Genomic DNA, 14,919 nt, shown 5'->3' with positions numbered 1-14,919 from the left:
AAGCATGTAATATTATTACAAATTCAACAAAGTTCAATCTTTAAAAGTTCAATAAAAGTCAAAGCTGAAGATGTTAAATATGAAATTATTGTCAAATAAGTGATCATTAAAGCCGTGGAAATGGGATAGCTTTCAGTGATTTGCAACAAGTTAATGCTCATATAGAGAAAAATTGGAAAGGCTGGTTTAAATGATAAAAGTCATATATTTAAAGTCAAAAAGAAGCGAAGGACTAAAGGGATCAAACTTCCAGAGAGAACAGAAGCTTTCAGAGGTGAACTGGGCATCTAAAGCTGCCCGTGAGGTACTTGCCAAATTCTTGATGCAGGCTAGATGCTGACAATTTGGACTAGGCCCAGGCTGAGGGTCACAACCGGAAGACAAGCAAACAGGCAGAGTTTACAGCGATCACATGGGGCTAAGAATGACAAAATAATTTTTCCTCTTGAGAAATTTGCTAAAATCTGAAGCAGTGAAGGGCTTCAGTATAAACAATAAAGAATCATGATTTCTCCATATCTTTCCATTGAGAGGCTCATTAAGAAAACTAGTTCTTCAACATTTTCCCCGTGTCCTCATAATTTTAACATATTTATGCCCCTTCATTGTGGTAATCACTGTGTATTCAAACAAGAGAGTGGGTGAGCACTTTAAGGACAAATATGGAATAAAAGAGGAACACAAACGAACAGGTCTCTGCTCCTCTGATGAATGTTAGGTGTAACAAGGTAGACAGAATAAAAAAAATGTAGTTTCACTAATAAATATTTAATTGTAATATTAAAATATACCCTAAAAAAATGTAGAAAAACACAATGAGAAAATTACATGATAGTCTAACTTATTCTGGGGATTCAGGGAGGGTATTCCTGAAGAAATTGCATTTGAACCAAACCCTGAAGGATGAGAGGTAAGTACTTCACACAGTGGGAACAACAGATGCAAAATGTCTAGTGGGAGAAGTAGCTTTATAAGAGTGTTCTATTATAGAATGTGGTAAGCAAGGAGGGTGATGGGACAAAAGTTTGGAGGTAGCAGGAAATACACTGATTAGATCAGGCTGACCATTTCAAATTTTCTTTGCAATTCTAGATTAAATTCTAAGAACAATGGGAAGACATTGAAGGATCCTAGTGTGAGGCAGTAGAATAATCAGAATTTCATCTTAAAAAATCACTTTAGTTCTTATATGGAGAATGTATGGAAGGAATAAGGATTGGCTGTGGTATATGAGAAAAAAAGATCTTTTCAAAAATGCCTTTTTACAAGATTTGGGCTTGAGAAGTGTGTAAATGAAGATTCCATTTTTATGATTTTTTTAAACAGGGAGTTCTAAGGGAAGAACAGATTTTGTGCAAGACAACAACTTACATTTAGAACCCATGTTCATAAGAAATATATGGACTAAAAATATAAATTTAGAGGCCATACAAAAGACGATGAAAGCTTCCTTTTACATTTTGGGAGAGTATTGACAATTTTTGTTTATTTCACAAAATCCTTAAATGATTCTTTTATAGATCAAATTGTAATTTTTTAATGCTACTTTTTTTGTTAAAGCACTATAGTTTTTCATTAAAATCTTAATTTTGCATACATATCTCTTAGTTATTTTTGTGCTATTCACTTAACTAATTTTGGAAAATCCTGGAAATTATTAATCTTTCATTTGGTTTTCTATATTAGTTAGAAAAACGGTTGCAGTCAAATTGAAGATACATAAATACTACTTCCTTATGAATAATGGTCAGCTATATATGTGCTTCAGATAGCTCCAATATCATATGGCATATAAGAAAACTACTTATGCTAAAAAAGGAGAGCACTGAATTATAGTTAGGCAACATTTCCATTTTATATCAAAAACTATACTAAAGTGTGATTTGAAAACATGACACTTTTTTAACTCTTTTATAGTGAATCTGCTCATGATAAAAGTGTAAATTATTATTTATTTAAAAATTTAGTTATTTGAGAATTGGTTAATTTGTTTTTATTTTTCTAATAGTAAATATATGGGGAAGAAATATATTTTTACTAGGTTGATCTGGGTAGAATTGTCTCACTTTCTGCAAAATATTACAAAATACTGTGTATATGCTATATTTTTATAAATTGATTATTTTGGATGAAATACGGGTCATAATACAGTTTATTGTCCAAGTTTAAAGGCAAAGTAACAAAGAGTAAGCATTGAGTTTATTTTAAATGCCCATTAATAATATAGTCCATATTTTTTAACTTTCTAAAATGTTTAAGGATTATTTTTAATTGTATTTTTATTTTCCAACTCCTAATATGTCCTGTCGTGCATTTTTTTTCTTTTTTAAATAAATACTTGGTTTGATCAGTAGGAAATACTGCAATCTTCATTCTTTATATTTGGAAAAGTTATTTTTTCATTTATTTTAGCTTTTAAATAGTGAGTGTAGTAGTCACAGGTCAAACACGAAAGAGGTGGCACCGTCAAATTAGAACAATTTTAGTAATATTGAATAAAGTGACTATTTAAAACATAGGTAAGGTGTAAGGAATTCCAAAAAAATAGTGCATTATCTCTGGTATCCTTCCACTCCAGGCCCGAAGGGAAACAAAGGCTGGAAAGGAAAAAGGGGTCCTGTAGGGAGGACTCTTTCGCCCATCGGACACAATCAGCCTGGGTAACTGCCTGGAGGGAGTCTTGGAATACAGATCTTGACCTCACTTTCCTCCCTCACTCAGAAGTGTCCCAATCAGTAGCCAGAAGACAGGAGAGCCCATTGATATAGTCCATTTACCTCAACCTCCCAGGGCAGAGAGCAAGGTAGAAAAATGTGGAGAGTGAATCTCACAGGGGTAAAAAAAAATAAAAATCTAAAATAATAGGTGTACATGACAGAATGAAAAAAAGATAAGTATAAAATCTAGCACTCTTTCCAGCAAAGGAAAGGGAGCAGGGGCAGAGGGTTTGGGCTGTGAAAACCTTCCTCTTTCGGAAGATCAAGGACCTTTGGAATTGGCTGGCAAGGGGCATAATATGGAGAAAGGGGGAGCTGTAGTCCTTTAACAGGCCAGCTTAAACTGGCTGAAGATTCTTAGTACAACTGATGCACCAAAAAAAAATATATATATATACAGTATACATTCTTAGTGCTAATAAAAATGATGTACTGACTATATCATTGCTATTTACTTTTAGAGTTGTACCTGAAACACTGCGTTCTCTGGCCTTGGGTGTAAGCTATGTGATTTTGAGAATATTTGGTATGTATTTTTGGCCATCTTTTATCACATCAAATCGGTTTTTTTAATTTGTATATGTGTCTACATATATATTTAGTATTACAAGTAAATAATGGTAAATGACACAAAGCAAGTGAAAGGGCAGGCTGCTTTGCAGAATTTAGGAGACAATGTAAAGAGGGAATACTAATTCTCAAATTATCAAATAAAATATGCATATTATATTTGATCAGAAGAGACAACAAATTTAATTTGAAATATATTAATCGTCTCAGACATGTGGTTTGGTAAGCTCATAGAAAACTCTTGTAATACTTTACGTTGTTTGCATGTTTGGGAAGTCACTAACCTAGCCTAAGGATTTTTAAAATTTTCATCACCAACAACACTGAATCTAATGTTTTCAAAGACTTATTTGTTCCTAAGAACAAATAAATGTCGGGGGGTAATGTGTTATTTTCTTTGGCTTTCTTAAATCGCAAAAACTAGATTTCAAATGCAAATTATGACCATTTTAGAACCTCTGATTGACTAAGTTCATGGATCGAAGACTGAAAGACATATAATAAAAAAATGTAGAAAAATCTAAGTGTGGCTCTGATAGGGATCAGAGACATCATTCTATAGCTAGATCTACATGCTTGATTAAAATTAGCTTTTTTAACTGGGAAAAATTAGAGAATATTTTTGTTTTGGACAATGATTCACTAGATCAGAGATTTGTAATGGAAGAGGTAACATAGGAAACAGTCAGTACACAGGAAGTTTCTTGCATCAGAAAGGGAGCCAGTGAGGCTGATGTATTTTTGAATGGGAGAGAGTAGATTAAGATGTTACTAAATATTGTAGACAAAAACGGTCTATAGATATTTCAGGGTTTTTCTACCAGATAATTTTAAGCAGATGATAGATATTATTTGATTTACATTTAAAATATAACACTGGCTAGGCACAGTGCTTACGTTTGTAATCCCAGCACTTTGGGATGCTGAGGAGGGAGGATTCCTTGAGGCCTGGAGTTGGAGACCAGCTTTGGCAATATAACAAGACTCTGTCTCTAATAATAATAATAATTTTAAAAGTAAAAAAGTAAAAGGTAACTCTGCTGATAGAGGAAAAAGTACTTACAGAAAATGAATGTGGAGGAAAAGAAAAGGAAGGCTTTTGCTGAAGTCTAACAATTATATTAGGTCGGGTATAGTGGCTCACTCTTGTAACCCCAGCACTTTGGGAGGCTGAAGCTGGTGGATCACCTGAGGTCAGGAGTTTGAGACCAGCCTGGCCAACATGGTAAAACCTCATTTCTACTAAAATAGAAAAATTAGCTGGGCATGGTGGCAGGCATCTGTAATCCTAGCCACTCAGGAGGCTGAGGCACGAGAATATCTTGAACCTGGTAGACAGGCTGCAGTGAGCAGAGATCATACCACTACACTCCAGCTTGGGCAACAGAGCAAGACTTTGTCTCAAAAAAAAAAAAAAAAAAAAGCATTAAAGTGGATTCTAGGGTTTGTAGTAGAGATAGAGTGAAAACAGTATATCCAAAATATCTTTGGAATTAGTGTTACAAAGATGTATGATGGATTGGGAAAAGATGGTAAAAAATAGAAAAAATGAATAGCAGTCTATTTTTTTTAACCTTGAGCAATTATAAAAAAGAGAGCGCTATCACTCACCAAAAGGAGTGAATCTAGATAATGGGGATTGGCAAGAATCAAGAGTCGTTTCGGCAAGAAGGTTCTGATATTTGCTTAAGAAAGATGATTAATCGTCAGAGATTTTAGTTCTGAGAATTTGAATCTGGTGTGTTTGGGGGCAACTCTGCGTGTGTGTGTGTGTGTGTGTGTGTGTGTGTGTGTGTAACTTTTCACTCACTTTTGGCTGAAAGTAACATTGTTGCTGTGGAGATTTTGTCTGAGACTATGTAGAGGTTTCCCTTAGGCAGCACAGCTGGTCCTCTGGATTTGAGGTCATCTGAATCTGGGGCTACTATAAACACATCAGTGTATTTGCATTTTCAGTTATTTTTCTCAATGTCCTGATAAATAACAGATATACATTTGCAAACTCATTTTTTCAGTAGTTGAAAATGTCACAGAGATCTTTGATTACATACTAACTTCACAAAATCAGTATTTGGTAATTCTGTTTTAAGTACTTTCTCCTAAGTTTTTCACACAAAATTAAAATAAATTGAAATGTCATCTAAATAACAACATGGACAACATTCTAAACAGATGCAAAACTACTAATTGTTTCATACCTACAGGGATATGGATTTTTTTCTGAAAACTCACATTGTTTCCAGTGATTAACAATCCTATCTATAAATAAATTTTAGATAATTTAAGTGATATGTTTCGAATGATGATTCATCATTCATATATATTATGTGTGTATGCATTACATGTTTAAGAGAAAATAATTTTAATCCTGACCTATAGTGTTTTCATAAAGAATTTCAATCATTGCATTTCTCATAGGGACAATTCCTGGACCATTACTCTTTAAAACATCAGGAGAAAGTTCCTGTATTTTTCGAGACACTAATAAATGTGGACACACAGGACAATGTTGGATATATAACCAGACAAAAATGGCTTACCTATTGGTAGGAATATGTAAGTGATACGTATTAAGGAAATGGAGAGAAATAAAATTATTTTTAAGACTTATGGTTGTTTATAGTAAGGCAGAATTATAATAAACTGTGAATGAAATAAGTACTTTGATGAGTAAAGGTGGCTTAGCTTGCACAACAGAGTGAGACCACATCTCTACAAATAAAATTAAAAGAAATAAAAAATATATCCAAGTATATTGTCACATGCTATTCAGAGGTGAGAGGCTCTCTTGAGCTTGCGAGGTCGAGGCTACAGTGAGTCATAATTGTGCCAGCCTGAATGACAGAGTGAGACTCTCTCAAAAACAAAAAATTAAAAAAGGAGGATTATCTAGTTATATAGTAAATTTTTTAGAAACTAAGTGCCATAGAATTTACGTGTTTGAGTCAGTGTATTAAATACATAATCATTCCCAAATAAAGAATCATAATTAGCAGAATTTTAGTTTTGGGAAATATTTTGCCCAAATACAAACAAATCTCTTGACATTGTAACCCTTTCTACCTCCACAGTAAAACATTGGATAAGTTTGAACAAAATTTTTGCACCATTGGAGAACATCACGCTACTCTTACTTCAGTTAAATCTACACTTCGTATTTTTTCTTTTGTTCAACGATATAGTAGTGCCTAGAACACAGTAATCATTCAATATTTGCTGAATACATAAGAGATATAGGGAATCAAGATTCCATGGTGGTATGAGATGTGGTCAACGTGTTGGGAAAGTCTAGACATGTTTTTATTACTTAAGAAAACTTATCAAATCTTCCTGAATCATAATTTATTCATCTGTTAAGTGAGGATATTGTATTGCATAATTTCCGCAGTCTTAATCAGAGTGAACATTAAATGATTGTATTGTATAAATATGTTTTGTGTTATAAATACTTTAAAGTGTTTACATGTTTTGTGGTTTCACTAAGTAGATTCAATAATTCAAAAAAACCGTAATGATAAACTCTAATATTTAAGAGTAACAAATATCTATTTCATAAAAATAGAGAGCAATGCTTTCTAATTCTGAAATCAATTATTCAGCAAGCTTGACCTACAATGAAAACTGAATAAAATTTTAAAAAATCGAAGAGTAACATGACATTTGAGAAGTCAAAATTAACGTGTTGGAGGTAATTCAACAAAAACAGGAATTGTTCTTAAAGAAGTCTTAAAACTTTGCAGAGACTTTAAGTTTTTATTTTAGATATAATTGTCACATGGTTACCTGTTTTCGCAGTAGGTATTTGACAAAGTTGGTGAACTAGAAGAAATTCCAGTAAAGTGCTATTGAAAGGAGATATGAATAATAAAGAACATAAATAATTATGGTCAGATAGAAAATCTATGCAAAGATAGAAAACTGCAATACTATGCATATGTGGGAATTTAGTGTAAGCCAGTATATTTTTAAATGTATTTAATTGGTTATATGACTGAGAATAACTTGGTGTTCTTATTAAAAATATACATTCTGAGGCCCTGAATAGAATTCCAGGGACTGGAAGACATTAGCAAGGCTGAGGAATAGGAATTTTCAGCACTTATTTCCTCACAGAAACATTTATTTTACCATCCATGTGTGAACGTACCTTCGGAAGAGCTACAGAAATTACATTGAGAGAATACAGCACCTGGATGTAGCAGAGAAATAAGAAAAGACACATTGAGGAGGATAGGAGGTATAGTTATGCATGACCTGCATCACCCTTCCCCCAAGTCTGGCAGAATAGTGCAGAGAGATACCCTACATGTGAAGGAATGAACTCTAAGCAAGAATCTGACTTTGCCATTGACTAGAAACCAAATGTGCCTCAGTAAAATACAGCTCTAGGCTGATCCCCTTACCACCAGGCTCTAGGCAGAGACCTGTGGAGGAGTCTCCAGGTATGCCTCAACTACAGGCTGACTCCCACAGACCTGCGCTTCAGGCTGGCACCCACAGACTATGCCCTCAGTCTGTGTTGCACAAGAGTGGCTCACAAAAACCTTAGCTTCAGGCCAGTATCTGCAGCCGCAGGCACTGGGCTGGGTACTTGCAGCCTGTGGCACCAGGCTGATACTCACAGACCCAACTTCCAGGCCATCCCTAGCAGATACAGGTTCCAGGTCTGTCCCCTGTGTTCCCAGGATCCAGAGTGATCCCCTTAGCCCTACATTCCAATGGATATAGTGTCCAGGCCCACTCCAGCAGACTTTGATGCTGTCCTGTCCCCTGGAGACCCAGGCTTTAGAACCACCTCTGCAGATGCAGAAAAAAGGCCCATCCCTATGGCACTCAAGACCTGCCCCAGCACCATCTCAACCCCCATGAACCAAGGCTTGAGGTTGGCCCCCACAAACTCAGGGTCCAGGACTGCCCTCATGGGCTCAGTCAAATGTTCATCTCAGTGGACTTTGGCACCAGGCTAGCCAAGGTGAACACAAGATCCAGGCCCATCACAATGGATCCAGGCTTTAGGTCAGATCCCATAGACCCATGCATCAAGCCAGCCCATCTGCTGACCCAGGAACTGGATGAGTCAATTATGTAAAGACTGGAATAACTGCCTACTTCTTCAAAAGTGCAGACTCCAATGCATGGGCACAGGATTACAAATAATCTGGAAAACACGACACCACCAAAGGAACAAAATAAAGCACCAGTAACCGACTCTAAAGAATGGAGACTCACCAGTTGTGGTGTTGTGTATCTGTAATTCCAGTTACTTGAGAGGTTTGGCAAAGGGCTGAGGCAGGAGGATCACTTGAGCCCAGGAATTCAAGACCAGCCTAGGAAACACGGTCAGATGCCATTCAAAAGAAAAAAAGAAAAAAAAGAAAAATAAAAAGCAGGAGATAAATGGAGACTTATGAACTGCCTGACACATAATTCATATCAGTCATCTTGAAGTTCAGTAAACTACAAGAGTACACAGACAAGGAAACAAAATCAAAAAAATAATACACAAACAAAATGAGAAATACAATAGATACAAGCCATAAAAAGGAATAAATTCTAGAGCTAAATAATACAATAATTGAACTGAAAAATTTCATTGAGAACTTCAATAGCAAAGTAGATCAAGCAGAATAAAGAATCAATGAGTTTGAAGGCAGGGCATTCAAAATTATCCAGTCAGAGGAGTAAATGATGTAAACATGAAGGAAAGCCTATTGGAATTATGGAACACCATGAAGCAAACCAATCTATGCATTGTGAGAGTCCCAGAAGGAACAAAGAAAGTGGTGGAAAGCCTATTTAAAGAAATAATGACAGAAACCTTCCCAAATCTGTAGAGAGAAATGAATATCCAGATCTATGGAGTGCAAGGAACACCAAATAGATAAGATGTAAGGAACTCTTCAATGAGACATTATAATCAAATTTTTGAAAGTCAAAGACAAGAAGAGAATTTTGAAAGCAATAAGAGAAAAGCAATTCATCACATATAAGGGAAACTGTATAAGACTATAAACAGAAATTTTGCAGGCCAAGAGACAGTAGAATGATATATTTACTGTGCTAAAAGAAAGCAACTGCTAGACAGGAATATTACACCTGAGAAGTCCATCCATCAGAAATAAAGGAGAAGGATTTCCCAGAACAATAAAAACTGAGGGATTTCATCACCACTAGATCTGACTTACAAGAAATGCTAGAGAGGATCTTAAGCCCTGATGCTCAGGCCTGCTCGCCCCTGTGGAGTGTATTTTCATTTTCAATAAATATCTGCTTTTTTTGTTTGTTTGTTTAATAAAAAAGAGAAAGAAATGCTAAATGGAGTTCTTATGGTTGAATTGAAAGGTTGCTAACTAACCACATGAAAACATGTAAAAGTATAAAACTCAGTAGTAAATGTAAATACATGGTCAAATATATAGTCAAATTTAGAATACTCTAATACTATAATGGTGGTGATTAAATCATTTTTAACTGTACTATAAAACTTGAACAACAAAAATATTAAAAATAACTATAGCTACAGTAATATGTTAAGTAAATGTGGGATGAAAAGAAGTAGAGTTTTCATATGCAATGGAAGTTAAGTGGTTAACAGCATAAAACAGTTATACCTATAAGATACTTTATGTAAGCCCTATGGTAAGCAGACATTGTAAAAAAATAAGGTGTACATGCTTAAATTATAAAAAAGTTAAAAAGATTTAAAAAAGAAGGATACCACTACAAAAAAAGTCTTCACAAAGGAAGACTGCAAGGAAAAAGAATGGAACATAGGAAAACAAGAGTCAGAAAACAGTCAGAAAACAATTAAAAAATGGCAGTTGTGAGTCCTTAACTCTCAATAATTACTTTAAATGTAAATAGGTTAAAATCTCTAATCAAGTATTATAGACTGGCTGAACCTAATGTTTAGCCAGATTTTAACCAAAGTCAGCAGAAAAAAAGAAATGATAAAAATCAGAGCAAATGTCAATGAAATACAGATTAGAAAAATAATAGAAAAAAATAACAAAATTAGGAGTTGGATTGTTGCTAAACAAATGAAACTGACAAACCATTAGCTAGACTAAGAAAAACAGACAGAAAACTCAAATAAATAAAATTATAAATAAAAGGCAACAAATTACAACTTATGCAACATAAATAAAAAGGATCATGAAACTATTATAAAAAATTAGACATCATATTGGATTAACTAGATAATATGAACAAATTCCTATAAACATAACACTTCACAAAGACATAATCATGAATAAGTAGAAAATCTGCTTAGACAAATAATGAATTAGGAGTTGAATTGGCAATCAAAAATCTCCCAACAAAGGAAAGCCCAGGAGCTGATGACTTCACTGGTTAATTCTGCTAAATATTTAAATAAAAAAATAATGCTAACCTTTCTCAAAATTAAAAAAAATATATATTGAAGAGGAAGAAACCCTTCTAAATTTATTTATGAGACCAGAATTACCCTAATACCAAAGTTAGATGAAAACACTCAAAGAAAATAAAATTATGGGCCAATATCCCTAATGAACACAGATGCCAAAATCCTCAAGAAAATACTAGCAAATTGAATTCAACAATACATTTAAAAGGATCATATATTATGATCAAGAGGGATTTATTCATGAGGTGCAGTGATGGCTTAACATGTACAAATCAGTTAATGTGATATACCATATTAACAAAATAAAGGATAAAAATAATATGATAATTTCAATAGGTGAAGAAAAAGTATTTGACAAAATGTAACATCATTTTGCGATTTAAAAAAATCCTTAAAAATACATATAGAGGAATGTATCTTTACATAATAAAGAAAATATATTACTTGTTCAGAGCTAATATCATGGTTGTGAAAAGCTGAAAGCTCCCTCTTTATGATCAGGAAAAAGACAGAGTCTATCTATTCTCTCCACTTCTATTCAACATATGTGGGGAGTTCTACACAGATCAATTAGGCAAGAAAAAGGAAACATGGCATCTTAAAAAATTACAAAGGAGGAAGTAAAATAGTTTCTTTTTGCAAATGACATGATTTATGTATAGAAAACACTTTATATATATATATACACGCACATATATACACATATATATAGTTTTCTGTAGAGTGTCATATATATACATATATGTGTATGCATGTACACCATGTATATACAGTAGACTTTTTGTATATACACATATATAATCTCATATATATACACATGTATACATGTCTCATACACACACACACACACACACACACACACGAAACTCCACCAAAACACTGTTAAAACTTATAACTAGTTTGAGCAAGGTTTCGAGATAAAATCAGCATTTAAAAACCAGTAGTGGTTCTACAACTAACAAGAACTATCTAAAAAAAAAATTAAGAAAACATACCCATTTACAGTAGTGTCAAAAAAACATACACAGAAATAAATTTAAATGAGGTAAAAAGATATTTATGTTGAAAACCATAAGTGATTGATGAAAGAAAAGAAGACACAAATAGGTGGAAATATTCTATGTTTATGCATTGAGAGAATTAAAATTGTTAACACATCTGTAGTACTCAGAGTGACCTAAAGATTCAATGCAGTACCTATCAAAATTCCAATGACATTTTTCACAGCAATAGAAAAAAAATCTTAAAATTTGTGCAAAATCACAAAAGACATTCAATGGCCAATACAATCTTTGGCAAAATGAACAAAGCTGAAAGCATAACCCTATCTAATTCCCATCTAATTCCAAAATATACTACAAAGCTATAGTAATCAGAACAGCATGCTCCTGCCATAAAACAGACATAGGCCATTGAAACAGAATAGAGAACAAACAAATAAACTATACTTTTATAGACAATTGATCTTTAACAAATGTGACAAGAACACATAGTGGGACAGTCTTTTCAATAAATGGTGCAGAGAAAACAGGATAGCCACATCAGAAGAATGAAATTGGACTCATGCTACATGCAAAAGTCAACTCAAAATGAATTAAAGCCTTAAGCATAATATATGTAACTGTAAAACTACTAAAAGAAAACATAGTGAAAAAGCAATGATTTTTTTTAGATATGACCCCAAAAGCATAGGCAACAAGGCAAGAATAGACAATAGGATTTACATTAAACAAACAAACAAACAAAAAATTGCATTTTGCACAGCAAAGGAAACAATCAACATACTGAAGAGATAACCTATGGAATAAGAGAAATCTTTGCAACCTGTACATCTGATAAGGGGCTAAATCCAAAGTATATAAGGAACTCAAACACTCATTAGTAAGTAAAGAAATAACCTGGTTAAAAGTGAGCAAAGGACTTGAATGGATATTTCTTAAAAGATGACATAAGAAATGGCCAAACAAATATATTTTTGAATGCCTAAATTATTAATCATCAGGAAAACACAAGTGAAAATTACAAGGAGATATCACCTCACATTTGTTAAAATGTATATTACCAAAAAGACAAAAGATAAATATTAGTGATTATGCGGAGGAAAGGGAATCCTACACACTTTTGATAGGAATGCAGATTAGTATATTACAAAAAACAGGTTCTCAAAAAATTAGAAATAGAACTACCACATGATCCAGCAATCTCACTACTGCTGGTGTATATACAAATGTAATGAAATTAATATGTTGAAGAGATATCTGTACTCCATGTTTATTGCAACATTATTCACAATTGTCAAGATATGGAAATCACCTAGGTGCTCATTGATAGATAAATGAATAATGAAAATATGGGATATATACATATGATGGAATTCTATTCATCCTTAAAAAAGAAGAAAATTCTGTCTTTTGCAACAATATGGATGATCCTACAGGACATCATGTTAAGCAAAATAAGCTAGGCATAGAAAAACAAATAGAGCACACTCTCAACTTATACATGGAATCTAAAAAATTCAGACTCATAGAAGCAGAGAATAGAATGATTGTTACCAGTGGCTGGTAATGGGAATGGGAAATGAGAGATGTTGGTCAAAGTTTACAAAATTTCATTTAGACAGAAGTAATAAATTCTTGACATCTATTGTTTAATGTGGTGACTGTAATTAATGTATTGTAAACTTGAAAATTGCCAAAGGAATAGAATTTAAGTGTTCTTGCCACACACACACAAAATAAGCAAATAATATGATGAATATATTAACTACACTGATTTAATCATCATACAGTGTATAGTCATCTAAAAATAATGTTTTATAACATAAATAGATATCCTTTTTATTTATTTGTCAATTAAACCATTATAAAGCATAGAGAAAAAAGAATTCCATGGACTGGTGGTTGGCATGCTTAAGCTAAATAAAGTGCTCAGGTGATTTCAATCATAGTAAACTGCTGAAGATAGCTATTAATATGTTAGAGATGCTAGAGTTATACTGTCCAAGATAGAGGACATTTGCCACTGTAGCTAATTAAATTTACATTTGCATTAACTGAAATTCAATTCAATTAAAAATTTAGTTCTATAGTCACAGTGGCCAAATTTTACATCTTTAATGGTCACATTTGGCTAGTGGCTACTCTGTTGGATAGTGCAAATGTAGAAGACTGTCTTTGTTGCTGAAGGTTTTATGCATAGCACTGCTCTAGACTATGGCTTACTCAACAGTGATCCATGAAATCTTAAGTGCTAAGAATGATTTCCAGTATATTTGAAATGTAAAATTTGGGTCACATATTTGTGTGTTCATTTTTTTCCTCCTGGGGAAAAGGCTGTGGCATTCCTCAGATTCTCAAAAGTCTTATTATTCAAAAATATTAATTAAAAAACATGTTGCATTACTTTAAGAGTTCTTTTTGTTGGCAAGAAAATCTGTCTGATTTTTTTTTTTTTTTCAAATCTTAAGTTTTAATTAGGATGACTCATCCAGTGCCTTTACCTCAAATGAAGGATTCCATCAGCTCTAGTTCATTTGCAGTAGATAGGCCTTTTGCAAACATTCTGTATCTGCACATAGTTTGTGTTTTTGGTAGAATTTTTATTGAAATATAATGTATACATATACAAGAAAGAGCACATATAAATGTATGGCTCAACACATTTTTTAATAAAATGGAGAAGACCTGTAATTAGCACCCGTATAATGGAACACAATATATTAGAATTAATAAATGAATTTAGCAAATTTGCTAAATATATATTCGTTATACAAAATCAACTGTGTTTCCAAAGATCAGATGCAACCAAATTAAAATACTATATAATAAATACAATAACACCAAAAATCAAATACCAATAAAAACTGTATTTACATTGTATAAAACCTTTACACTGACAACTATAAAATCAATTTGAGAGAAATTAAATAAAATCCAAATAGTTTGGGCATGGTGGCTCACACCTGTAATCCTAGTACTTTGGGAGGCTGAGGTGGGTGGATCACCTGAGGTCATGAGTTCAAGGACAATCTGGCTAACATGATGACACCCTGTTTCTACTAAAAATACAAAAAATTAGCTGGGCATGGTGGCACCTATAACACCTGTAATTCCAGCTATGAAGGAGGCTGAAGCAGGAGGATTGCTTGAACTCAGGAGGTGGAGGTTTCAGTGAGCCTAGATCACGACATTGCACTCCAGCTTGGGCAACAAGAGAAAAAGTCCGTCTAAAAAAATCTCCCAC

At 33.4% G+C, this 14,919-nt stretch overlaps 1 protein-coding gene across 1 annotated transcript in view; it reads left to right on the top strand.

The window, feature by feature from the left end:
* The window catches only part of SLCO6A1 (solute carrier organic anion transporter family member 6A1), a 124,073-nt gene that overhangs the window by 100,614 nt on the left and 8,540 nt on the right, over nt 1-14,919 (top strand). The window contains exons 12-13 of the mRNA XM_017509158.2: nt 3,179-3,243; nt 5,706-5,843. Of these exons, the coding sequence (XP_017364647.1) occupies nt 3,179-3,243; nt 5,706-5,843 (203 nt within the window). The remainder of the gene's footprint in view (nt 1-3,178; nt 3,244-5,705; nt 5,844-14,919) is intronic.

This window comes from Cebus imitator, unplaced genomic scaffold (assembly GCF_001604975.1).
Source record: "Cebus imitator isolate Cc_AM_T3 unplaced genomic scaffold, Cebus_imitator-1.0 Scaffold408, whole genome shotgun sequence".
Taxonomy (NCBI): Eukaryota; Metazoa; Chordata; class Mammalia; order Primates; family Cebidae; genus Cebus; species Cebus imitator.
The sequence above is the reverse complement of the archived record's forward strand: the minus strand, read 5'-3'. Positions and strand labels throughout refer to the sequence as shown.